At 36.4% G+C, this 27901-nt stretch overlaps 1 protein-coding gene across 1 annotated transcript; it reads right to left on the reverse strand.

Moving 5' to 3' along the window:
* Positions 1-7176: 7176 nt before the first annotated feature.
* Positions 7177-26725, reverse strand: LOC131151173 (transcription factor MUTE). Its single transcript, XM_058102423.1, has 5 exons — positions 26630-26725; positions 26059-26547; positions 25197-25321; positions 7786-7894; positions 7177-7383 (listed from the first exon to the last, which is right to left on the reverse strand). The coding sequence occupies exons 1-5, from the start codon at positions 26723-26725 to the stop codon at positions 7177-7179; spliced, it is 1026 nt and encodes a 341-aa protein (XP_057958406.1).
* Positions 26726-27901: the final 1176 nt, after the last annotated feature.

Here is a 27901-nt window from a genome sequence, read left to right on the forward strand (position 1 = left end):
ATTATACTTTTGGGAATATTTTAGAATTAAGTTAAACTGCAGAGATTTGATTAAATTAAATTTTTAGAAATATTTTAAAATTAAGTTAAACTGCAAGGATATGATTAAATTAGATTTTTGGGAATATTTTAAAATTACGTTAAACTGTAGAGAATTGATAAAATTAAACCTTTGGGAATATTTTGGAATTAAGTTAAACTGTCGAGAATTGAGAAAATTAAACCTTTGGGAATATTTTGGAATTAAGTTAAACTACGGGGATTTAATTAAATTAGACTTTTGGGAATATTTTGGAATTAAGTTAATCTGCAGGAAATTGATTATATCAGAATTTTTAAGATATAATGGAATTTAATTAATAGGTGAATAAAATATGTTCTTCTCAGGCAGAATATTATATCGTGAAGTACCCATATTATGTGGCAATGATATTAACACAGAATATAAAGATGATAGTGCATAAATTATAATATGAATAATCAACTATTTTTTGTGGCATGAGAAATAACTGTGTTACTACATAAGTAAACCTGTTAGGTCATTTTATGATGATATAAAACAAAATATGTTTTATATTGAACTCAGGGAACGTATGGAGTATGGTAGATATGGTAGCTTGATATGATATGACAGTGTTTAATGCAAAATAATGATATGATCGTATTTTTTTATACAGAGTTATAAAATGATAATGTTTAATATAGAATAATGATTTGACAATGTTTAATACAGTATAATGATGTGACAATGTTGGATGTAAAATAATGATTTGATAGTGTTTAATACAAAATAGTTGTATGACAGAGTTACGACATGATATTATTCTATACAAAACTATGGAATGGCAGTAGTTTACACAGAGTTAAAATATGATAGTATGTTGTATTCATGTGAATGATTGGACACTATATCATTACCACTTATGAATACATTTAGAAACCCTCACCTTTATACGCAAATTATATAACATAAATCAGACAAATTATAAAACATGAAACATATAATCTTAAACCATGAAACATATATTTAATAATAATGATAACACACAAATTATACTTAGGATAACCGAAACTTGCGAATAAAACCACATGACGAAAACATTCACGAAAACATATTGGTGTTTGTTAAAGTGATGGTATGAATGGGTGGTTTGAGGGACGGCGGTACGAAACGCCTCAAACTCAGCGAGGGTATAGTATGAATAGCTGATTGAGGGACGGCGGTACGAAACACCTTAATCATGGTAAATAAATGTATGAATAGTTGGTTGAGGGACGGCGACACGAAACGCCTCAATCATGCAGTAAATGTTAATATGTGTAGATTATGTAACTTGTGGTTTTACTACCTCAAACTCGAACTCTCGTCGGCGAATATCAACATAACTCTTTTGTCGACTTTGAGCTGTTTTAATTCTATCATTGATGAGTTTGATTTTATCAGAAGTCTACTGTATAATTTCTGGCCCCAAAATTTAGCGTTCACCAACCTCATCCCAATTCAATGGAGATCGGCACCTCCAACCATATAATGCCTCATACGGTGCCATCTCAATCCTGGCTTGATAGTTATTATTGTAGGAGAACTCAACTAGTGGCAAATGCTGAATACAACTACCTCCGAAATCTAGCACACAAGCTCACAACATATCCTCTAATATCTTAATCGTTCTCTCCAATTGTCCATCAGTTTACGAGTGAAACGTTGGGCTAAAGGTCAGTTGAGACCCCAAAGCTTTCTACAAACTCTTCCAAAACTGGAAGGTGAACCGTGGGTTCTGGTCTAAAATGATGGACACAAGTACGTCATGTAGTCTAACTATCTTCTGAACATACAACTTTTTCAGTCTATTCATGGAGTAGTTAACTTTAATCAGAACAAAATGGGAAGTCTTTGTCAATTGGTCAACAACTACCTAGATGGCGTTTTGTCCATGAAGTGTCAGTGGTAACCTCATGACGAAGTCCATGGAAATGTGCTCCCACTTCCACTCGGGAATGTGAAGTGGTTACAATGGTCCTGCTGGTCTCTAATGCTCAGCCTTTACTTGCTGACATGTTAGGCACTGTTCCATGAATCAGGCAATTTATCTCTTCATATTGTTCCACTAGAAAGATTCTCATAAATCCATGTACATCTTGGTGCTCCCTGGATGTACGAAATAAAGATAGCGATGTGCCTCTTCCAGAAGGGTTCTTTTAATCTCAGCATCATCGGGTACATATAGTTGGGTGTAAAACCTCAAAACCCCATCGTTTGAGATGTTAAAATCCGCCCTCAACCCACTCTATACTTTATCCACAATCTTCACCAGCTCTGCATCTTTCATCTGAGTGACTTTAGTCCTTTCCAGTAAGGTTAGTTGGACTTCTAGACTAGCAATGAATGTTTGGTGATTTCCTTCCATTATTTCAGCACCAAATCTTTCCAGGTCCATCCTGATTTGATGTTGAGTTATAATTGTTGATACTAATGCACTAACTGACTTCTGACTCAACGCATCAGCTACCACGTTAGCTTTTCCTGGGTGGTAACTGATGGTACAATCACATTCCCTTATATGCTCTAGTAATCTCCTCTGTCTCATATTCAGTTCCTTTTGCATGAAGAAGTACTTGAGACTTTTATGGTTCGTAAAGATCTCGCATCTTTCACCATACAAGTAGTGCCTCCAAATTTTCAATGCAAACACTATTGCCACCAATTCCATATCATGCGTGTGATAATTCTTCTCGTACTCCTTGAGTTGATGAGAAGCGTATGCGATGACCTTCCCATGTTGCATTAAAACACATCTAAACCCTTTTTGAGACGCATCACTATAAATCACGAAACCACCATCTCTTGAGGGAATGGTTAGAACTGTAGTAGTGACGAGTCGTTATTTTAATTCTTGGAAACTCTGGTCATAATCGTCAGTCCACTCATATTTCACATTCTTTCTTGTCAACCGTGTCAGAGGACCTGATAGTTTAGAAAACCCTTCCACGAACCGAAAATAATACCTTGCCAAACCCAATAAACTCCTAATCTTGTGAACATTCTTCGGTCTCGCCCAATCCACTATTGCCTCAACTTACTCGGGTCCACTGAAATACCACCCCTAGATATTACATGTCCAAAAAATGCAACTTGTTCCAACCAGAATTCGCATTTCTTGAATTTAGCATAAAGTTCCCTTTCTCAAAGCACCCGAAGCACCAGCTGCAAATTAGTCTCATGCTCCTCGAGACTCCTCGAATAAACCAAAATGTCATCAATGAACGTTGCCACAAACTGATCTAGATACTTATGGAAGACCCTGTTCATCAAGTCCATAAATACAGTAAGAATATTTGTCAGTCCAAATGGCATAACCAAGAACTCATAGTGGTCATACCTGGTTTGGAAAGCAGTCTTTGGTACATTCTTTGATTTGAATTTCACCTGATGATACATGGATCGGAGATCAATCTTAGAGAAGACCTATGTTCCCTAGATTTGGTAAATAGATCATCAATATGGGGTAGCGGGTACTTGTTCTTGGTCATTACTTTATTTATTTCCCACTAGTTGATACTGTAACGACCAAATTTAAAAATGAAATTTAAATAATAAGGAAAGGGAAATGGAAACTGGAAACAGAAGAAGGCCGTAGACTTAGCGTTTGTCGACGACATTACATTTCGAAAGAGAAAAACAAAAAGGGGGAGTTTCAAGGCTTTGTCAACGAATCCCCTGTATTCATCGACGAAGGCTTAAGATAATTCATCGATGAACACAGGGTTTCGTTGATGAGAAAATACCAAGAGAGATTCTAAGGCAGCCTAAATTTCATCGACGAATACAGGGTCTCGTCGACGAAATTTGTGAAGGACTCGTTGACGAAGGTCAGGCTCGTCGACAAAATCCTGTTTTATAAGAATGAAAAATCCAGGAGAAATATCAAAATATGAAGCCTCTCTCTCCTCTCTCTCTCTCTCTCTCTCTCTCTCTCTCTCTCTCTCTCTCTCTCTCCGGTTCTCTCTCCCTTCTCTCTACATTTTTCGGCCCCACCAGGCGTCAGATCGACGATCCGAAGTCACCACAACGCTTCTGGCGGAGTTCTCTCCAATTTGCTGGAGCAGATCGTGGAAAAGCTATTCGAATCATCCCAAATTTTAGGTAAGTCTTTTTTCAGCCATATTTGGTCTTGCGTTAGTTAGAAGAAATGTTGTGCGCATGAAAATACTGAAGTTTAATACTGGAGGTTTTCAGTTTCGGAGTATTGGTCAGGGAACCCCTTAGGTGTTAAACTTGAATGCTTTTGGGTGAAGCTTTCTACTCAATATGCGGGTTTTGACAGTTGAGGAAAATATTGTATGCTTAGAAATACTGAACTTTAATTCTGGGATTTTTCATTTTCAGGGTGTTGAGTTAGGAACCCTGCGGGTACGGGGCAGTTTTATTAAGGGCTTTCTAGGAATCAGGTAAGGGGATTAACTAAGCTAATACTGTTTTAGAAAATGCTTATATATATATATATATATATATATATATATATATATATATAGTTATCATTTGATTTATGGAAAATGTATATGATTATATATATATATATATATATATATGTCTTATATTTGCAAAATACTGTGAAAATGATCATATGTTGAATATGTGGAAAATTTACTGTATGGCATGAGTAAAAATGTTGTGAAATGCTATTTTCTGGGAATGTGGATGATATGGATTTTTATGATGGAAAATCGGCGTACAGGCTGAGATGTTTTACATATATATATATATGTAGATGTGATTTGTCGGCATATGGGTCATGCTATGTGATTTGCCAACGTACGGGCCGTGCTATGTGATTTGCCAGCGTACGGGCCGTGCTATGTGGTTTGCCAGTGTACGGGCTGTGCTATGTGATTTGCCGGCGTATAGGCCGTGCTATGTGGTTTGCCAGCGTACAGGCTGTGCTATGTGATTTGCCGGCGTACGGGACATGCTATGTTAAAATGTGTAATACCGGCGTACGGGCCGATGATTTTCACGGTACACATATATATATATATATGTAAATGATATGATCGATGTGAAAATGATTGATATGAGATATCTATGTATCACGATTTTAGTATATGTATATGATATCATAACCTGGTTGGCTTGGTTTAGGCTAGCACTTGCACAGTACAGTTGCTATGTGTCCATGGTCCTCGTGATCATGATATCTGTGTGAACGCCGTTGTACGGAGTGGTGTGAGATTGGATGGTCGACGTGGTTATGTTCGAGGAGTGTGCTGTTATCGCCCCTAGTGTACGGACCAGTCTAGGTAGACCCATCGGACCTACATACTAGACTATCGACTTGGCAGTAGTCGGCCAACCATTGTCAGGTCCCACCTTCGGGCCACACAATCCAGTCATGTGGGGGTAATACATGACACAGTTAGCTAACCTACCAGGATTGTTTTATGTTATTATTATTATTATGACATGAGTTGAGATATGTTATGAAAATGCAGTATGTTCTGCCATGTTGATTTATATATATATATATATATATATATATATGTTTTCCCAGATTTGATGAAACAGTACTAAATGTGTTATATATGATATATGTTGAACACGAATTACTCATGTTGCCACACACTAGTATTAGTTTATTTCCCTTACTAAGAGGTGTCTCACCCCTAAATCTTATATATTTTTCAGGACCCCCGAATAGAAGAGCGAGAAAAGCCCCGCAGGATTAGTGTTGTTTATCTGCCCTCTGCGAAAGGTAAGTTTTTTGTAGGGACAGTTAGGTTTTTGTGGGAATTGTCCCTAGATTCCATTTTTGGGATGTATATATATACTGAGAGTTAGTGTTTATAGTACTCTAGTATGTATTGGGCACATTATGATGAGATATATATAATTTTATACTTTCTACTGCGTAGGCTTTTACTGTATGTTTTGTTATATCCTTGGTACCCACGGGTCCAGGTGGATGGTGACCTACTGAGCTGGATTGTGGGATATGTATTATTGATTTTATGAAGTGGATAATAAAAAAAAATGTGAAAAATGAGCAGGTCGTGACAAATACACATTCTCATCAACTTGTATTTCTTTTTTACGAACAACATTGGTGCTCCCCAGGGTGACACACTAGGTCTGATAAATCCCTTTTTAATAATTCCTGTAACTGCTCCTTCAATTCCTTCAATTCAGCTAGAGCCATTATGAATGGTTAGAGACTGGTGTCTTACCTAAAAGTAAGTCAATAGCAAACTCCACTTCACGATCGGAAGGCAACCTAGGTAAGTCCTCTAAAAAAACATCTAAGAACTCCCTTACTACTGGGATATCCTCAAGCTTTAGCTTTTTCATTGGTGCTTCTTTGACACATGCTAAGTACCCCTAGCATCCCTCCAGGAGTAGCCTCTTTTTCGGAATAGCTAACAAAATCTGTGGTGAGGAGCGCACGCATGACTCGACAAACTTATACTCCTGCTTCCTAGGAGGTTTGAACACCACCTCTTTCCTGTGACAGTTTATACTAACATAATTGGAGGCTAGCCAGTCCATTCCTAGAATGACATCGAATCCATGCATGCCAAACACTATTAAGCTAGTAGGTAGCATTCTTCCTTGAATACCCACTAGATAATCTCTAATCACTTTTCTACATACCACTATTGTTCCTGTCTGTGTGACTATAGATGATTCGGCGTCTAATAGCTAAGTTTCTACGCCACACAATTTGATATACCCTCAAGATATGAAAGAGTGTGTTACTCCTGAATCAAATAACAAAACAACTTTATTTGAAAACAATAAGATATTACCTATCACCACGTCTCCTGCATTTTTTGTGTCTCCCAGGGTAAGAGAATAAACCCGTGCCTGGGTGGTTTTCCTCTGGTAGTTCCCTCGGGGTGCCTGATTCCCTCCATGGTATTGATTAGGTGGGGGTGCATTGTTCGACGGCCCACTACAGTCTCATGCAATGTAGCCGGGTCTACCGCACCAATAACTAGTACCTGATCCACTCTAGAATTCCCCTGGATGCCTTTTGTTACATTTAGGACAAGTAGGTTATGGTGGGTTACCCTGATACGCACAGTTTCCCATCTCCTATCTCTGACCTCCACTATTACCATGCCTCCTCCAAGGACCCTAACTTGTACCTGCGCAAAAACTAGGAGGCATGGGCCTCTTTCTCTAATTTAGAATCTCTGCACTTCTCAGCAAACTCGTCTCCACTACAGTGGCTTTATCCACCAACTTTGAGAAATTATGCACATGAAATGCCACCACCTGCTCATAGATCCCTTGTCTCAGGCCCTTCTCGAACCTCCACGCCTTCTTGGACTCATCTGGAACCATATATGGGGCGAAGAGAGACAACTCAACAAACTTGGCTGCATACTGATGAATTGCCAAGTGCCCCTAGGTCAAGTTCAAAAACTCTTCTGCCTTAGCATCTTTGGTGGAGGCAGGGAAGTAATGATCAAAGAAAATCTCTTTGAAATAGTTCCATGTCAAAGTTGCGGGTATTGGTCCTTGTTCCTATAGTAGCTTCACAACTATCCACCAACGCTTGGCCTCTCCCATCATTTAAAATATGGTGTAAATGACCTTTTTCTCATCAATGCAGCGCAGTACTACCAATATCTCCTTGATCTCCTAAACCCAAATTTTCGCAATGATTGGTTCGGCTCCTCCCGCAAAGGTTGGAAGATTCATGTGGGTAAACTGTTCAATGGTACAACCCAGGTCAGTGGTGGGACTGTTCTACCCCCTAGAACTCCGCATGATCTCAGTCATAACTTGCTGGGCTAAACCACGAAGCAATGATGTAGAATCAATGTCGTCCTCGTGGGAAGCCCCCTCGTTGCTACTTCCTCCGACATTCACATTGCTATCCTTGAGATCCATCCTAAAGATAGAACAGAAATGAATTTAGAATCCCAATATCGTAACATGACTGGTACAATTATTTTACTAAAAACCACTTCAAGTCAAAGTTCTCAATTTAAGGTTCAGTCCTAGTGTTCAGACACAAAATCGTCAATGGTTTTACTGAGACCTCTGAAACCGTCAACGGATAACCTGAGATCCCAAGAGCCTGTATTGATGAAATGCCACAGAAAATCATTAACGATTTGGTCCCATAAAACCTCACTAATCCCTTTCTTGTATACATCTAGTCATTTTAAGAAACAAGCCTCATATCACCATAAAAATTACGACATATCCAACCAACTTAATGTTCTAGTTCTAATTTTTCAAGTTCTAGTCTCTCTGCTCAGAAACAAAAATCGTCAATGGATTTACCATGGTTTTTCTGAAACTGACGTTCTAATGAAAACACAGAAGACTGTCAAGAGAATTATGCCTACAGGCTGCGAGATAAAACTCAAAATAACCTACCAGTATCGTAATTTACCTGTTCCTATCCTCATCCTAACTCGAAACTATACTCTAGTAAGATCATCTATCAAAGTCTACAGGACCTATCAACTTGGGCTCTAATACCACAACTGTAGAGCCCCAAACCCGGTGGGGCCCAAAGTGCTATTTCCCATACATATTTCTCTCATACCATAATTATCACGACCCGAACCCAAACAGGGGGTCCCAGGTGTCCTTGTCCATAAACTCAATTTAAACATGCAGCAAAAGATATTTAAACCTTAAACACATTACGAGAGTTCTAACCATCCCATATGTGTCTTCATGTTATATATTACATGCCAAAATAAACCAAAACATGATAAATAAGTGTCTTGCTTACACTTACAATAACTACAAAATCTAAACCCAGTCTCGTAGCATGCTAGGCTCGATCCCATGTAGGTCCTAAAAAATAAATTGGATATTGGGGTGAGACATTTCTCAGTAAGACGGATTAGATTATCATCAGTGTGTGGCTAACATGAGTTTTTGTGTGATCATAATACATTCATGTATTTAATTATAGGTAAAATGGCATTTGAAAACTATACTCACACCTATATCATTGAAAATACATAATTTCCCTAATAACATACTTTCGACTCATTATAGTCCATTTTTCATAAATTACATATATGAATAGAGAACCTTCCTTATTGGGTTATCATATAATATCACAAATAATCCCCATGATCGGGTTGTGCAGTCCGAAGGCTAGACTTAGCCATAGCTGACCTACCACCAGGTTAAGTCAAACATATTTGTCTATAAGTCCGATTTGCCTACCCTGCCTGGTCTGGACTCGGTATAAAACCGTCATATTATAACTCGGTATAAAACCGTTATATTCATAACTCAGTATAAAATCGTCATATCATATCTAGGTATAAAACCGTCATGTTCATAAATCTATATAAAACCCGTCATATCATAACTTAGTATAAAACCGTATCTTTCACTATATAATACCATAAAAACCATCAGGTTTAATTATGCAACAACCATAAACATTATCATGCCACAAGATTTGAGTGATATATCACAATATAATACACTGCCCGGGGAAAATACATTTTGCTAAAAATAAAGGTATAATCATCCCTAGGGTTTAATTTAACTCAAAATATATAATTTATAGAAAAAAAAAGGAGATGATTACCCTACTCACTTTAGTTTTCCTCAAATATGTATATAATACCAAACCCTCATTTTCATACGTCTGATTCATTCAAAAATCATACATAGTATTCATGTATCCATATACTTCAGTTTAATCGATTCATATTTTAAAAATAACTGACATAATCTAATCCCCTTACTTGTTCCTGAAAAACTGCCTACAGCTTTAGAGAACGAAATCCTATCCTCTTAATTGGTTGAGGAGCGAGGATCGAAAAGCCGGGAGGAGAGAGAGAGGACCAGAAAGCACGTGTGGAGTGCCCTTGGGCTAGAGAGAGAGAGAGAGAGAGACTCGGTTTAGGGAAAGAGTGAGAGAGCAAAACCCTAGGAGAGAGTGTGTGAGTTGAAATGAAATAAAATATAAGAGTTTCTACTTATAAGCATGCTGGCCCGCCGAAAACTTTCGATGGTTTCCTGAAACCAACGACAATTTGACCACTTACAAGACCAAATTTTCTTGTGTTCTTTCATAAAAACTCTCAGTTGTTTGAAAACGTCAACGATTTCCCTGAGATTTTTGAAACCGTCAACGATTTTTCCTGAGGTTCCTCAAACCATCGACGATTTGGTCTTGTCCCAAACCCTTTCCTTTCTTTTCTTTTCCTTTCACTTTTCTTTTTCTTTTTCTTTTTCTTTTTCTTTTCTTGGTTCGGATTCCTACAATTATAATTTTCATTGTTTATTATATTTCAAAAAATGACTACAAGAATAACTTTATTATACACATATATTAAAAAAATATATAAAATAATGAAACAAAAACGTAACAGAAACAACTGAAAATTATGAACATTAAGATTTAATTTTAATTGTTTTGAGAATAGTTGAAAACCCACAATCGAAACGAAAAATTGAGAATGTAAGGGCCTTTATGATCGTTTTTATTTTTGATTTTGTTGTTTTCACTTCTATATAACAAACAACAAATTATGAAAATACTTTTGTTTTTGCTGTTAATTTTTTTGTTTTAGTTGAGGATTTTCAACTAGTTGCAAAAACACTAAAAATTAGATTTTATGATTTTCAATTATCTTGACAACTTGTTGTCAAAATATTTTTTGTATCCAAAATTAACCCTTTTTTTAATTAAATCATTAATTTTAATTATATTTTTTTATTAAATATAAAATAAAATGTTCACGGGAATTTAAAAAATAGTTAAAATAAAAAATGCCCATAAAATTTCAAAATGTTTTAAAAAAATAATAATAAAATTCATCTAAAAAATATTTTTACTATGTTTCAATTTTTTTTCAACAAGATTGTTCTTGTAAAGTTAGTTTTGAAATATAATAATTAAATAAAATAATCAAAAAAATTATTTGTAATATTGCATTTTTAAATTACACTATTTTGTTCTTTAATTATTTTAATCATATTTTATAGTTTTTACTTGATTTAAGGACAAAAATTGAGCATTTGCTTCATCAAGTTTCTGCTCTGTTTTAATTTTAAAAATATTAACAAAATGGGTACTGATTTTTGATTTTTACTTTTTATTTATGACTTTTATTTTCATAACCTTTTTACAATGATTCCAAATGAGAAATTTGTCCCTTTGATTTTTATTTTATAAATAAAAGACAATAAAAAAGAATTGAAAGCGTGCAATTGTCATTTCATTGTGATAGTAAAAGGTAAAACTCTCGTTTCACATTAATATGTTCAAAATATTTTTAATTGTAAATTGTCTAAATTAAAAAAAAAATTTTGTTCGATACCAACTTTCTTATTCAAACCTGCAACATGGATTAATTTATTCGAGGATAACAATTTTCCAAGTCGAAATATAAATTTGCTAAGCTTTCTCATGCTACAATTACCTCAATTGATTTTGACTTTGTTCGAAAAAATTTCTTAATATTTCACACTGCAATTTGGCTTACGAACTTCAACTAGAAAAATTACCGCATAATTATTTTTCCTAAACAAGAATTATAGATTTTTTTTTTCAAAACTAAACTTCAAAATTAAGATTTGAGATGAAAAATATCTTTTCTACAACTCCAAAATTCTTTTGCTTTGCCACCAAAAAAAAAAGTCCAAATCACCATTTCAATAAATTTGATTGGGAACAATTAAACTTTAAGAGGGGTCAGACTCACAGTCATGCTTGAAACGTTTTTCATGGGAATGATTGCATTAGTTCGGCGGGCTGTTGAAAACGTGGATCGCGATTCATGGGTTTGGGCCCATGGTTTGGTCATATGGGCCCATCCCATCAAGGGGCCCATGGTAGGTTGTTCATGGGCCCTCTTGGTCAATTGCCATCAATTTTCTTCAGGAGTTAGGAACAGATGGAGTCAAAAATTTTGTTTGGAAATGAAAGAAAAATGAGTACAACATAATTTTATTATCTAAATTATTCGTGAAATTTTTTATAATATTTTTTTTGGTGATGAATAAAATTTTTGACTAGAAAATGAGAAAAATTGACCCTCTAGCAATATCATGTTTAAGATGCTCTAAAAATAAAAAAATATATCGAGGTTTCAAATTTAAAATTAGTTTTTTAATTTTTTGTTTTACAAAATAAGAGATGGGAAATGGTTGAAATATCTGAAAAATTGTTTTATGTGAAATAATGGAAGATAAATTCATGAAGTACATTTTACTTATTATTTTTATTTTAATGTGTTGATTACTATTCAAAAACTATACAGATTGAGAGATTTTTTATTATTAATAATTAAATAAAAAAACTACTGAAATTATTTTGCATTTGTTAATTAATAATGTGTGTATGTATAATTTCTAAAACTGAGGCACCCATCGAACTCAGCGGTGTAATTTTCATGTACTGTTGGAGTTTTTAGAACTCAACATTTAAATTTCTATTTTAATGTTTTATTTATTTATTTTCTTATTAATGGCCATGGAATTTCTTGGGCAGTTACATTTTATTTCTAAATTTTATATTTATTGGTGTGTAACTCAGGTACGTATATAAAGAAAAAACAAAAAAAGAAAAAAGAAGTCTCTTCTATGACCTAAGGACACGTCCCAATGTTAAAGCTTATGATTTTTAGGTTTGATGTGTTAAGTTCAAATCCTAGAGGGATGAGGAATGTGTTATCTTCCATTGTACTACTAGACCAGATATAGCCTTCAAGAAAGGGAGGGGGTGACTTTCTTTTTACAAGAATAAACAACCTTCTCCCTCTCATTATGTTTTGCGTATTTTCTTTTTCTTTTCTTTTTTTAATTTTATATAGTTGGAAATTAATACGAGTGGTTGTAACTTAGAGGCTTGGGGACATTTTCCCTCTCACAATATTAAGCCGCTAAGATTCGCACATAAAAGAGGCTCTTCTATCTTTCACACCACAGATATCTTTGTGTTTCTTAAATGAGCCGCATTAATCACAATTTTTATGCACTTGTTTTATTTTCGACAAAAACATAGGCATGCAATATATCGTGGTTGATGTTTATATCTTGTAAAATTATTGTACACTGTTGACTCTATAAGTTTTTCCCATTTTCATCATGACAAATCCAATAGTTCTTACCTGTACACTGAGCTTATGGATAGGAAATAGCCCTTAGCACGCACGGATGGTAAGGACGCACGGAAGCCATAAGGACCGCAATGTTCGCATCATATGATGTCATTTGAAGAAGCAAAGGAAATGAAGACCAAATAATTTCAATTGTATTTGTTGTTCATTTTATCTTGGGTCTGTAATATTAATCATGATCTGTAATAATTAATACATTGCATGCATGATAGGACAAATAACCTCAATGACCATAGATTGACTTTAGGTCCCTAAACGTCACATGAAAAGTCCCTTATAACTCAAAAGTTATACCTATGTGAACAGGGGTGACTTCTAATAAAAAATCAAGACCAAAAATGAATTTTAAAAGGGCCACTGTCGACCGAATCAGTCTATTTATACTAAGCTAGGTTGATCGAACCTCTGTCGGCTGAAATGGCTTAGCCATGGTCAACCGAACCTGTGGCAGTATAAATGTCACAGTCGACTGAACGGTAAACAAGTCAACATTTTGACTTCACACGGTCAACCGTTCTTAAATGAACGTGTCTTCTATGGTCGACCGAATCACCAAGTGTCTGACACTCCAACTGTTCAACCGACCAAATATGTAGTTCATTTTGGCCATAGTCAACCGAACTTGATGAGTAGTCGACTGTACTTTATTTTGGTCGACCGAAACTACAAAGGGGTTCAAAATCGTCTTGGGACGGTCAACCATATTGTTAGTTCAAAATCGCCATGGTAAACCAAACCTCTCAGGTTGCCAAAATTTTCACCGCAATAAAATGTGGTTAAATTGGATTATTTTTAACTAAACCTTTTTAATCATTTTCAAAAATACCCATTAAGTCCCGAATGGTTATATTTTTTGGAGTGTCTATATATACTCCCTCATTTGGTTTGATTAGCCCTGATTAGCAAACATCATTAGTAAAATATTCTCTGAAATTTCAAATACCTATTTCTCTCATACAAGCTTCAAAAACGTACTCTTTCTCATTCCTATTGCAAGATATCCTTTGTGAGAGTTTCTAAAGATTATTCATATAAGCTTACACTCTCTTATTCTCTAATTGATATTGATTTTTTATTGAGAGTAAGCTTGAGTTTTCCTTTGTGATTTTATTCATAGGTCTTCTTTGGGAAAACTCTCTAGGACTTGTGAGTCTTGCATTATTGTTGCAAAACTCAAGAGTTTGTATCGTGTTTATTTTGTGAAAAATATTTTTCACAAACTAAAATCCAAATATCTCTTTTGATTGATTTTTTGAGAAAAAACATTTTTGAGATATTTGCTTGTGTGCTTAAGATCTTTGATACTGCACTTTGTGATTAATATTGTTATCTTGATTCAAAGATCCCAACACATACACTTGATTACGCATTAAAGTTGCATAATTAGACATTTAAATTTATACATTACAGATTATAATTTTAATTAAATGTCTGATTATGTCCATTATTTCTGATTATGTCCATTATTTTAATCAGTGAGCCCATTCGATAATATTAAGATAATAATCTTATTTTTGTAAATTTACGGATATTTTTTTTTAATATCGCAGGATAATTTTCGGAAGGTTGAAGTCTTGCATGCAAATTCATATGAGCCATGCATGAGAATGAAGTGGGCGTGCGTGAGAGGACTAGAAGCCGTGTGCGTGTGTAGATGAGCTGGGTGTTGTGCATGCATTTAACGTGGGCTTCATCCATGCCAACCGTGAGCATCCGGGTACATGCAAGTTGGACCATGCAAGAATACTTGTGAATCAAGCCGCATGCACACACATTAAATGAGTGAGCCGCAATCCAAGTCCGAAATTCGCTAGGAGATAGTTTAGATGTATTTTGGTATTTTAATCATAATTCTCTCATCTAAGCTACGATTAAGATGATTTAAAGTGTTGTGGAAAGCCAATAAAACGCTCTACAACATTTGTGTTTTGAGTTTTGAGAGTTATGGGCTATAGGAAGGTCAAAATCATACTTGAAAGTGTAGAACCGACCATGTGTTAACAAAAAAAAAGAATAAAGGCCCATCAAGTGATGTGACCACGTGAGAGGGCCGCATGCTAGGCCTATGCACTGGAGCTCCTTGGGGCACTGAATTTCAAATGGGTTGCTGCAGCAATTGAAGGAAATTAAAGTATGGAAAAGTCAAAAAGTGCGGGCTCAAGGTTGCTTTTTTGAGTGAGCTTTTATTAGGGGTTTTTTTTTTTGGCTTTTTTTGGGGGGGGGGGGGGGGGGATTGGGCTTTGGGGGCCGTGCATAGCAACTATTGGAGGCTTCTCCAATCCCTCCTTTTCTCCAAACTACACGATCAGGGCCGACTTTTCACAATATGGGGCCATAGACGAATGATTTAATCAAGGACCCTTAATATTTTGTTTAATTTTTATTTTATTTAAGATTAATTTTTTTAACTTTTTGAGATGCAAAATCACTAATTAAAGTTTTATATTCAAGATTTTCAAGTATTTCTTTTTTTATTGATAACATAGTCAATCCATTTAATTTTTTTGTGACATAGTTGATCGCAAATAATTTTTTTATAAGTTTAAGTTTTGAAAAATTTTTTTCTGCAGAAGCTACTGTCACAAGTATCGTTAATAAAATTTTATAAGAAATAAATGCATTTGGAAAATAATCTATCTTTTTTATAAAGTTCAATGTTTCAATTGGTATACTCGTTTCTTCCAAACTTTCTTTTAAAATTCTCAATTTTGAAAATAAATCAAAACCATTAATATCTAAATCTGTTCCACATTTTAAAATATTCTCAAGTGTCAAACATTATTGTTTCAAATTATTCTCATCTAATGATTTTAATATGTTTAAATCATATAAAAAACTAAAAATATTCTCATATGTTTGAAATTGTTCAAATCTACTCTCAAGTGAAACAATAGCTTGATCTATTATGTATAAGAAAAAATTAATCCTAAAAGATTCTTCAGCTACGTGTGTTGTATCATCATTAGCATTCTCATCAAATTATTTTTTTCCTACCAATTACATGTTTTTTTACGAAATACAGGTTCAATATTCATTTCAAGTGCAATATCTTTTGTTCAAATCATAGAAGATATAAATCCATTCTCCCTATAATTTTTTAGAGAAGCAATAAAACCTTTTAATTGATTAATGGCGACATCAATACGCATATCTTTTGATTGTAAATTTTTATTAACACAATTAACAGCAAATAGTATGTCATACCAAATAATCATTCCTAGTAAGAATTCAAAATTTTCCATTTCATAAGTTACTATACAATAAGATTCCCTTTTTTGTTTATGGTTCATCGCTAGTTTTTTTTAATTGAAGTAAAACATCTCTAATTTGAGAAGCTTGAAACCTTATTGCCTTAACACTCCCTATTCAACTTTCTCAACGTGTTTGTGATAATGATTTTATAATTAAATTTGGTACATATTCAGTTAAAATTTTCCATCGTTTCAAAGAAGAAGAAAATAATGTATATATTCATTGTACTTGTAAGAACCTGTACCGTGATATATGAGTTTAAATAAATAAGAGAGGGGCAAATTAGGAATTTGGCAGATTTCGTTGACGAAGCCAGGATTTGTCGACGAAGTCCATGTAAGTCTCGTTGACAAAGTTCAGAGGCTCGTCGACGAGGAGAAGTTAAGAGATTTCAGGAAACCAGTGATATTAGGATTTGTCGACGAATCCATTGTCTTGTCGACAAGCTGTCTATATGACCTCGTCGACGAGGACACCATTTCGTCAACAAGGATGCTCGAGTCAAAAGGCTATAAATATCATTTCTCTTTACTTCCAAGCTAAGAAAACTAAAAATCTTCTCTCTCTCTCTCTCTAGAACTCTACCTACACTTCCTTTCTCTAGATTTCTTCGTCGTTCATCGCGAGAATCGTTAATCTGAAGTTACCACAAGGATCGTGGAAGGATTCTCTACAAAACCTACAGATTGGAATCCTATTTCAAAGATTTTTGGGTTTCAGCTTAAAATCGAGGTAAAGCTCGATTTTCATTTATGTTCCATTAGTTTTGTAGAGAATGGAGTCGTGAGTATATTATGTACTGTACGTTGTAGGTTTTGGAACTCGATTCGCTATTTAGGGACCTCATAGTTCGGGATTTACCATTTGGGGAAAAGGTAAGGGGAATTATGTTTATGTTGGTATTTTTGAAATTGGACTCGGTAGAACTTTGATTCATGGTCCTACTCATTTGGGGGTATCTAATGGGTAAAACTATGGGTTTTTCATGATTACAATTTTGGGAAAAAGGGGGTATTGGGTTGCATCCCTGGTTTTGTTGGAAAATTGTATGTATATGATGATTTATACTGTGTAATAGAGATAGTCGTGCCTTGACTTTATTTAAATTTATATGTTTGGAAAACCATGATTTTAGATTACCAAATGAGTGTGGTATGTTTGGTTATATGAGCATGCATGGTTGTATTTTTGTATGGAATGCAATTGGAACCGGGTTCTGAGTTGTTCCAGGTACTAAGAGTGTTCGACTCTATATTCGTGGGCGTATGAAATCGCTAGGCCATGTTTGGCAAGAGTGTCCGGCTCTAAATCCGAGGGCGTGAGCCTTATTGGCTAATCAGCAAAGGGTGTGGATCCACTAGTTTGCGCCGGTACGATGCCAAAGGAGTCTGGGACTAGCCATGTGCCGGTGGCGCTGTGTTTCGCAGGTTGGATATGGGCCAACGTCGTATGTCACGGGCTGGCTTCGGGCTGATGGATGTGACGACACCGGGATTGATGATCATGTCTGTGTGTGTGTGCGTTTATACGCTGTTGTGGAATTAGTACTGGAACTGCATTTAACTGCATGTATGTTACATCATGATAACACTCAAATGCCACACACCGATATAACTTGTGTTCTTCCTTACTGAGAGGTGTCTCACCCCTGCTGTACGTACATATTTTTACAGGTCTTTCGAGTAACCGAAACTAGCGTCCTTGTGTCAAGAGCAAAGTGGCCGATGTACTACGGGTAGCGCTTGGGTAAGTGCTAAGACTTGTGTTTTGTGGGTTGCCGTTTTGAGATATGTTGGGCACCCGTTTGTACGTTATTTGATGGAACCTTGATTTTGTCCTTTTATAGACTCTGGTATAGTACTGTATGTATATAGCATGACCTTTTTCTGCTGCGTGTATTCTGTTATGTATGGATGTGTATAGGGTGCCTGGGAACTCGACAGGGTCGTACCCTCATCTAGTGTCTTGTATCTTTGGATGTTTTGTATGATACAAGGACTGGTTGGTTTACATTTTCATCCCTGGGTCTCATTTTCGGGTTCGAGGCGTGACAACTTGGTATTAGAGCTAACCAGGTTGCTAGGTCTTGTAGACTTGGTTAGGCTTAGCTGTGAGTACATACTAGAGTATAGGATGTTGGATATGGGTAGAGTTGGTTGAGGGTTGTTTCGTTGTTAGGCCGGGACTTATTGGCGGTATTCCGTGTTTTTCCTAGAATGACGATTTCAGTAAAAGTAGGGCAGACCATTGATGACTTTCATGTCGGTGTGATAGGACAGACCTGGACCTGGCAGGGAGTAGTTAACACGATTAGTTGTAGATCATTGTGTTAACTGTATGTGTTGTAGGGATACTAATAGATTCGTAGTGTGTTGCAGAATGGAGCCCAAAGATAATGACCTGGGAAGTAGCTCCGAGGAGATTGCGAGTGATGAGTCTCCTTCTGTGCCTCAAGGTCTGACAAGGCAGGTGTTACGAGAGATTAGGCGGAGTGTGAGGAGACGCGAACGCTCTCCTACTACTACGGGGTGCACCATTGAGAAGTTCACGCGTATGCATCCTTCGACGTTCTCTGGAGGACCTAACCCAACGATAGCAGATGACTGGGTAGATAAGACTGAGAGGATCTTGGAGGTCCTGCACTGCACTGATAGGCAGTGAGTCCTCTATGCTACCTTCCAACTATCTAGGGAGGCAGGTCGATGATGGAATGTTATGAGTCTGCTGGAGAAGCAGAGAGCCGGTCCTGAGGAGATGTCATGGAGCCGTTTCAAGGAGGTGTTCTTCGATAGATACTTCCCGGCTTCTGTACGTGAGGCGAAGGCAGACGAGTTTTCTACTCTGACGCAGGGGAGTATGATGGTGCAGGGGTATGCTGCTTAGTACATAGGGCTGTCTCGGTTCGCGTCATGTTTGATCTCGAGTGAGTACGAGAAGACTCGGAGATTTGAGAAAGGCCTAAGGAAGGATATCCGCAAACTAGTGGGTATGCTTCAGATCTGTGAGTTCTCGGTGTTGGTGGATAAAACCACGGTGATTGAGACCGGTATCCGAGAAGATGAGGTGGATCAGAAGTTGAAGAAGAGGCCAGTACCTTCTGGTTCTCAGTCTGGGTCTCGTTAAGGATCGTGGAAGAAGAGTAATAGGGTATCGGGTTACTGTCTAAATACTGAGCGCTAGAGTTCCCAGGCAAGCCAGTTGGGTGATCTTTGTACCAGGTGCCACAGATGGCATAACGGTGAATGCTAGTTTTTGGGGGGTAACTGCTACAACTGTGGCCAATTAGGTCACATGGTTCAGGATTGTCACGTGCCAAAGAGGGGTACGCCTTCTTCAAGTCAGAATCGAGGAAGTAATCAGGTATTCCAGAGGACATATCAGGATAACACAGCTCTAGAACGAGTGTATTCGCTTACTCCAGTGAATGCTGAGCATGTGGGGAATGTGGTGACAGGTACTATGATGTTCCTTTTAAATAGAGTTGTGGTTTTATTTGATTCGGGTGCGACCCACTCCTTTATATCTGTTAATTTTGTGAAATTGTGTGGGGTGGAGACCCAAATTATGGAAGAGGAATTATTTGTAGCCACACCATCTGGGAGTATATCATTCTGTAAGAGGATGTTAGAAGACTGCCCAGTGGTAATCCAGGGGAAGTTGCTACCAGCAAACCTTGTAGTTTACGGCATGTTAGGGTTTGATGTTATATTGAGAATGGATTGGTTATTTTCTAGTTATGCTGTGATCGACTGTCGTAGGAAGGTGGTTGTGTTCAAACCTCCTGGGGAGTGGGAGTACGAGTTTGTGGGATCATGTGTGCGTTCGACACCACAAATTCTATCAGCATTACAGGCGAGAAGGTTACTCTTAGATGGATGTCAGGGGTACCTAGCTTTTATGAAGGAACCGCTATGGGATGAGTTGAGACTCCAGGATATTCGGGTAGTTAGCGAGTTCTCGGATGTGCTTCCAAATGATTTACCCGATTTACCTTCTGATCATGAGGTGAAGTTCGCGATAGAGTTGCTGACTGACAAGGTACCGAACTCTAAAGCTTTGTACCGAATGACTCCAACAGAACTTCGGGAGTTGAAGGAGCAGTTGCAGGAATTACTGGATAGGGGTTTCATTCAACTTAGTGTTTTGCCCTGGGGAGCTCTAGTACTGTTTGTGAAGAAGAAGGACGGGTCGATGCACATGTGCATTGATTACCGTGAGATTAACAAGATAATGGTAAATAATAGTTACCCTTTACCTTGTATAGATTATCTCTTTGACTAGTTGCAGGGGACACAGGTCTTTTCGAAGATCGAATTGCGGTCAAGGTATCATCAGGTGAGAGTTAGAACTAAGGATGTAGCGAAGACTGCTTTCTGAGGTTTACTTCCCGATTCTGGACGAGTTTGCAGGAGGCACTGGGGACGAAGCTTACTTTCAGTACAGCGTTCCACCCCCAAACTGATGGACAATCGGTGAGGACGATACAGATCTTGGAAGATATGTTGCGAGCCTATGTGTTAGACTTTGATGGTAGCTGGATACATTTTATGCCACTAGTAGAGTTCGCTTATAATAACATCTTCCAGGCTAGTATCGGGATGGCACCATTCTAGGCTTTGTATGGTCGGAGGTGTCGATCTCCTTTGTGTTGGGATGAGGTTGGTGAACGTCAAGTGTTAGGACCTGAACTTGTGCAGCAGGCGTCTAAAAAGGTGGGTTTGATCGAAGAGAGGATTAAATCAGCTCAGAGTCGACAGAAGAGTTATGCAGATGTTCGCCGCCTTGAGTTAGAGTTCGAGGTGGGGGTAAGATATTTTTTTGTATCGCTCCGATGAAAGGGGTGATGATATTTGAAAGGAATGGAAAGCTGAGCCCGAGGTATATCGGACCATTCGAGGTTCTTGAGCGAGTGGGTCTGGTAGCCTATAGGATTGCACTACCCCTAGCACTCTTGAGGGTCCACGATGTGTTTCACGTGTCCATGTTGAGAAGGTACATGTTGGATCCATCACATGTTATCAGTTATAATGAGTTGGAAATTGAGGATACTTTAGCATATGAGGAGATACCTGTTCAGGTTCTGGACTGTAAAGTTCAGATCTTCGTACTAAAGAGATACCGTTGGTGAAAGTATTGTGGTGGAACCACGAGGTTAAGGAAGCTTCTTGGGAACTAGAAACAGAAATACGCCGGAAGCATCCACAGTTGTTTTGAGTACATGTATGTCATCCTACTTTGGGTTGGGATAGGTGGTTAGTCGTCGGGAGTGTGTATATTGTGAACTCCTGAGACGAGTCTATATGTAACCACAGTATTCCTCCGCCATAAGTGAGGGTATGCATGTATGTGTTATGATGGGGCTACGTTGTAGTAGTCGCCAGTTTCTTTCTAGAGTTGTGTATATATGTTTGATTGTACGAATGAGTTTGCGAATGAGAGATGGCAAATTTCGAGGAAAAAATTTTTGTGAGAAGGGGAGACTGTAAGAACCCAAATCGTGATATATGGGTTTAAATAAATAAGACATGGGCAAATTGGGAATTTGACAGATTTCGTCAACGAAGCTAGGATTCTTCGACGAAGTCCATGTAAGTCTCGTCGACGAGGAGAAGCTAAGAGATTTCAGGAAACCAGTGATATCAGGATTCGTCGACGAATCCATCGTCTCGTCGACGAGCTGTCTATATGACCTCGTCGACGAGGACACCATTTCGTCGACGAGGATGTCTGATTCAAAGGGCTATAAATATCATTTCTCTTTACTTCCAAGCTAAGAAAACTAAACATCTTCTCTCTCTCTCTCTCTCTCTCTCTCTCTCTCTCTCTCTCTAGATTTCTTCGCCGTTCATTGCAAGAATCGTTAATCTGAAGTTACCACAAGGATCGTGGAAGGATTCTCTAAAAAACTTATGGATCCGAATCTTGTTTCAAAGATTTTTAGGTTTCAGCTTAAAATCAAGGTAAAGCTCGATTTTCATTTTTATTCCAGAAGTTTTGCAGAGAATGGAGTCGTGAGTATATTCTGTATTGTACGCTGTAGGTTTTGGAACTCGGTTCGCTGTTTAGGGACCTCAGAGTTCGGGATTTTCCATTTGGGGAAAAGGTAAGGGGAATTATGTTTATGTCAGTTATTTTTGAAATTGGACTCTGTAGAACTGTGGTTCACGGTCCTGTGTGCATTTTGGTTACTTATTTGAGGGGATCTAACGGAGTAAAACTATGAATTTTTCATGATTACAGTTTTAGGAAAAAGGGGGTATTGGGTTGCATCCCTAGTTTTGTTGGAAAACCGTATGTATATGATGATTTATACTGTGTAATAGGGATAACCGTGCCTTAACTTTATTTAAACTATATATGTTTGGAAAACCATGATTTTAGATTACCAAATGGGAGTGGTATGTTTGGTTATATGAGCATGCATGGTTGTGCTTTTGTGTGGAATGCAATCGGAACCGGGTTCTGAGTTGTTCCAGGTATTGAGAGTGTCCGACTCTATATCCGTGGGCATATGAAATCTCTAGGCCATGTTTGGCAAGAGTGTCCGGCTTTATATCTGAAGGCGTGAGCCTCTTACCAGATGATCACCGAAGGGTGTGGATCCACCAGTTTGCACCGGTACAATGCCATGGGAGTCTAGGACTAGCCATGTGTTGGTGGCGCCGTGTTTCGTGGGTTGGCTACGGGACAACGCCTTATGTCGCAGACCGGCTTCGAGCCGATGGGTGTGACGACACTGGGATTGCTGATTATTTGTGTGTGTGTGTGTATGCACTATTGTAAAATTAGTAATGGAACTACATTTAACTGCGTGTATGTTGCATCATGTAACACTCAAATGTCACACACCGATATAACATGTGTTCTTACTTACTGAGAGATGTCTCACCCCTACTGTACGTACATATTTTTACAGGTCCTTCAAGTAATCGGAACCAGCGTCCTTGTGTCAGGAGCGAAATGGCTGGTGTACTGGTTGGTTCCTTCGACGGGCAACAATTATTTTTCGTAGATAAAAAAAAATTTGGTGTCTTACTTGTTATAACTTGCTAGAAATTTTGGTGCTCAAGAAATAGATCTAGAGATCTTCCAAGATATCAAGTTGGATTTGCAAGGAAAAATTTATAATCATCAAAGATTATTTTTAGAATCTTTGGAGGTTTTCAATTTGGATTATTGCTCTTTTAGGCTCCATTTGGAACTTGGAAATTGTAAGGGAAAGGAAAAGAAAATATGGAGAAATCCACTTTTTCATGTTTGGTTATCAAGGAAATAAGAAAGAAAATAAAAAATATATCAAATTAAAGAATAAAATTTTAATTTTAGGCATCATTAAAATTTAATTTTTCTTAATTTTTAATTATATTGTAACAAATTCTCATTTTTAGTATTATTTGGTATAAAGGGAAAATATAATGAAAAATAAATTTTCAACCTATTTTCCTTTTCTTTCCTTTCCCCTATGACTTGATTCGAACATGCCCTAAGTGATCAAAAATTGGTCTTTATTCATTGGAATTTCCCTCTTAAAGGTGCAATTAAAGTAAATATAAACGAAAGCTCCACGGGTAACCTAGAGGAGTTAGGTGCGGGTGACTTCAATTACTTATTCATCGAATGCTATTGTGGTTCTTACATTGATTTAGTGGTTATTTTTTGTTTGTGCAATGCTTTTTCTTAGGAATGATATAGTTATAATAAAATAATTTGTATAAAAAATGATATTTTCATAAAGCAAATGACAAACTATTTTTCTTTTAATAAATCTATAAAATGGATTAGACATATAATAATTTTTTTAAAAATTTCACCATGAGAATATCTTTTCTTTCTTATTTCATATTATGTGGAATAATTAGGAATATATGAAAAAGGAATAATAAACACCTCTATTCTTAAATTTCTCATTTAATTCGTTTCATCTTATTCTTTAGAATAACTAGTTAGTATGCAAACTGAACATACCTTTACGGCCTTTTGAACCTTGGAAAAGGAAAAGAAATAAGAAGGATTCTACTTTTTCATGTTTGGTTATCAAGGAAAATGAGAAAGAGAAAAAAAATATACCAAATCAATAAACAAAATTTTAATTTTACACATCCTTAACATTTGATTTTTCTTAATTTTTTATATTATTAGAATATTTTTATTTTTATTTTAAATGATATTTGATATAGAGAGAAAATATAGTGAAAAATGAATTTCCTTCTTATTTTCCTTTTCTTTCCTTTTTTCAAGTAAATTCCTTGATCCAAACTAGTCATAGTGTATTTTCCTTTCTTTGGTCTTTGTTTCGCTTTTCATAAAAAAAAAAAAAAAGAGAAGGGAATTCTATAACAAAAACCTTAGACTCAATAGATACATAAAATATATATATATATATATATATATATATATATATATAAGAGAGAGAGAGAGAGAGAGAGAGAGAGAGAGAGAGAGAGAGAGAGAGAGAGAGAGAGAGAGAGAGAGAGAGAGTAAATCCATCTTGAAATGAGTTGATCCTACTTTTGATATTTATGTAATACATGCCAACATTGAAGCACAAATCTAACATCATTCATCTTCTCGTGATAGACTTGTAATAACCATATAAATCTAGAAAACATTTTATTACAAGATTTTTTGATAGTCAAGTTTTATAATCAAATTATTTAAGATGTTAACACATACATTATCTATCTTTCATTTAAAAAGAAGTGTTTGAGATCGAGAATTTTGAATTAACATCTTAAATAGTCTGATGATATATAGACTCCTTGTCACAAGCTATCAAGTCTAGCCAGCTTCCAATATAACATCGCTATTGAATTCCTGCAACATCAAAATTACATGTGATTGACATGAGCAGGCTCAGAGCAAAAGCTTTGTTGGACTTCAAGTACACCCTCAGAGCAAAAGCTTTGTTGGACTTCAAGTGCTAGCTCCTCCACACTTACTGGACATTCAAGACCAATCTATATATAACAACCAAATTAAAAACAAAAATAATATATTTAGATATCATGACTGGTGTGATGTATCATTGAGTAGCACTAGATAATTACACTATAATTGATTTTTTTCAAATAACTCAACCGATCCTTTTAAATGCCATTGAGTGACACACACGTCTAGTTAAATGTCATTCAAAGTGAGGAGCAAAATAATTGCATTAAAAGTATTAGAAAAGAGAATTATATATAATGTAACTATTGATTAGTTATCATATAAAAACACAATGAATAGATTTAGAAATGTACAAGGAGCGAAAGTCATGAATTTAGATTTATGTGAATTAATTAATTGAATATAGTATAATAAAAATTTATAACATTTTGTGGAACTTTCACAAACTTTTTAGATTTATTTATGTTTTCAAGCATCAATATCACAAATCACTTAAAACCATTTTTGTTATTCATTCAAAACACTACTCCCTTAATGTGAAATGTTGTCTCATTTCTTGGGAAAAAGGTTGATTATATATATAATTGATTGTGTATAATAACATATTAGTAAACCACAACGAAAAATTGGAGTTTTTTTTAGGCTATAGAACATCCATGTTGATGTTTCGCTCCAATAAATATGTTCCGCTTTTAATTTAATCATAATTAATCTTGTTTTTTAATGTTTGATTCATTTCATTTTGTTGTGAATCCATTATTTCATTTCTTAAGCCTAGGGAAATTAAAGTGAGCTGGGTATATACCTTGATGATAAAAGAGTATAGAACGGTATCATCCATGCTACTAATGTTGAGATGAAGGACCTCAAAGGAAAGCTTCTCCAGCACACTGATTATCTTCACAATTTGACCGGGGATTCTCCGGGAAATCGTTCGGAGGACAACGTTCGATCCCGAGATCTTTGCTTCGACATCAGCAACCGGAGAGTTGCAGCATGCCCCTAATTCTGTCACATTATTATTACTACCACCGCTACTATTGTTGTTGTTGTGATCACTATTATTTTCAAATAATCCAAAGGAGGGAGTGTGATCAATGAACATTGGATGAGGAATATGAGGAGAAGGAGGTGGTGGGGGAATTAGCTGCAAGGGCGGAGCCCTAGGGCTAGGAGAGGGGCTGGGGCTTATACTCTTATTCCTCCTTTGTTTCTTTGATTCCAAAGACTGCAGAACTTGGTGCAGCTCCTTTATGAATTCTACTACACCTCCTATTATCGATGCTTGGTCTCCCTGCAACATGCATATATATACATATATAGATAGATAGACAGATATGTCAAAACCAGGGAGAGAGAGAGAGAGAGAGAGATACCCTTTTGATGTAGAAAGAAGGGGTCAGAGAGCGTAGAACTTTGAGATGCTGGTTCATCTGCCTTCTCCTGTTTCTCTCGACTGCTATGTGAGACATTTTTTTTTTTTTTTTAATCTTTTTTGGCTTAGTTACAAATATGAAGTATTAAGCTGGGTCCGATTTGCTAGTTTGTGTATCCTTCCTTTGCAGCTTTTTATGAAAATGTGGGGGTCTCTCTCTCTCTCTCTCTCTCTCTCTCTCTCAGACACACACACACACACACACACACATTAACTGGTAGGATGAAGTAGTTGTCCAAGTGACGCGAAGAGAGAAGGAAAACAGTAGGGGGGGTACTTATAAGTAACAATATACGACAGGCGCCATTGGGATGGAACTACTTGTAGGTTCCTATTTAATGCGATGTGTTGCACTCCCGTGAGAGCTTTATATATAATATTACTTTTGCTTTACTCCTCTCTCTCTCTCTCTCTCTCTCTCTCTCTCTCTCTCTCTCTCTCTCTCTCTCTCTCCCTTCTCCTGGTATGTATAGGGGCAGTATAACAGCCCTCACGTTTATTAAGTTGGTTCAATTACATTCCCCGCGTGAGTTAAAAAAGAGAGGGCAAGAGAGTTAATTTCTTCAATTCCCATATATATATATATATATATCTTTCCTCATGCGTGCACGCATGCCCTGCCCATAATTACCAGACCCTCCTCTACTTCTCCATAACCTCATCTGCATGCCATGGCCATGCCATGCATCTGCACCCACGGCTTGCTCCCCCTTCATTACTGTATACATAAGCTCAGTTGTTTCATTCCTTTCAGTAAATTAAATTTTTTTACATAGTCAGCTTTAGTTTCTTAAAGCACAGCTGCTTAGCATTGATCCATCTTAGTTCGTATTTAAAATATTTATAATAATTATTTTTAACTAACCCTTTTATATAGGAAATTATTCCCGAGACCTTCCCTCCCATCTGCATATATTTTAGATATTAAATAAATGATAAATTTGTGCTACATTTATTAAGGGTACCCATATTCAATATGTTTAGAATTTAAGAAATAAGAACATGGATATGTGAAGGAGGAGGTCCCTATATAATTTCTCCTTCTATACCATCATACATATTCTCATATAACATTATGCACACCCTTTTAACCAATTGATTTAAAATTTTAACAATCTTAAATAAAGTGTATATATATGATGCACAGATACAATTTTCTTAAATGATTAAGCACTACTACTGAATCTTTTTTTTTTTTTTTTTCCCAATTAAA

This window comes from Malania oleifera, chromosome 3, assembly GCF_029873635.1.
Source record: "Malania oleifera isolate guangnan ecotype guangnan chromosome 3, ASM2987363v1, whole genome shotgun sequence".
Taxonomy (NCBI): Eukaryota; Viridiplantae; Streptophyta; class Magnoliopsida; order Santalales; family Ximeniaceae; genus Malania; species Malania oleifera.

Excerpts from the sequence above, each read along its gene's own strand:
- LOC131151173 (XM_058102423.1), bottom strand. The coding sequence starts at position 26,725 with ATGTCTCACATAGCAGTCGAGAGAAACAGGAGAAGGCAGATGAACCAG. Across the intron at positions 7,895-25,196 it reads CCTGCTCATGTCAATCACAT|GATGGATCTCAAGGATAGCA; the intron begins GTAATTTTGATG and ends TTCTATCTTTAG. Across the intron at positions 7,384-7,785 it reads TTCGTGGTTTAGCCCAGCAA|TATGCAGCCAAGTTTGTTGA; the intron begins GTTATGACTGAG and ends GCAATTCATCAG.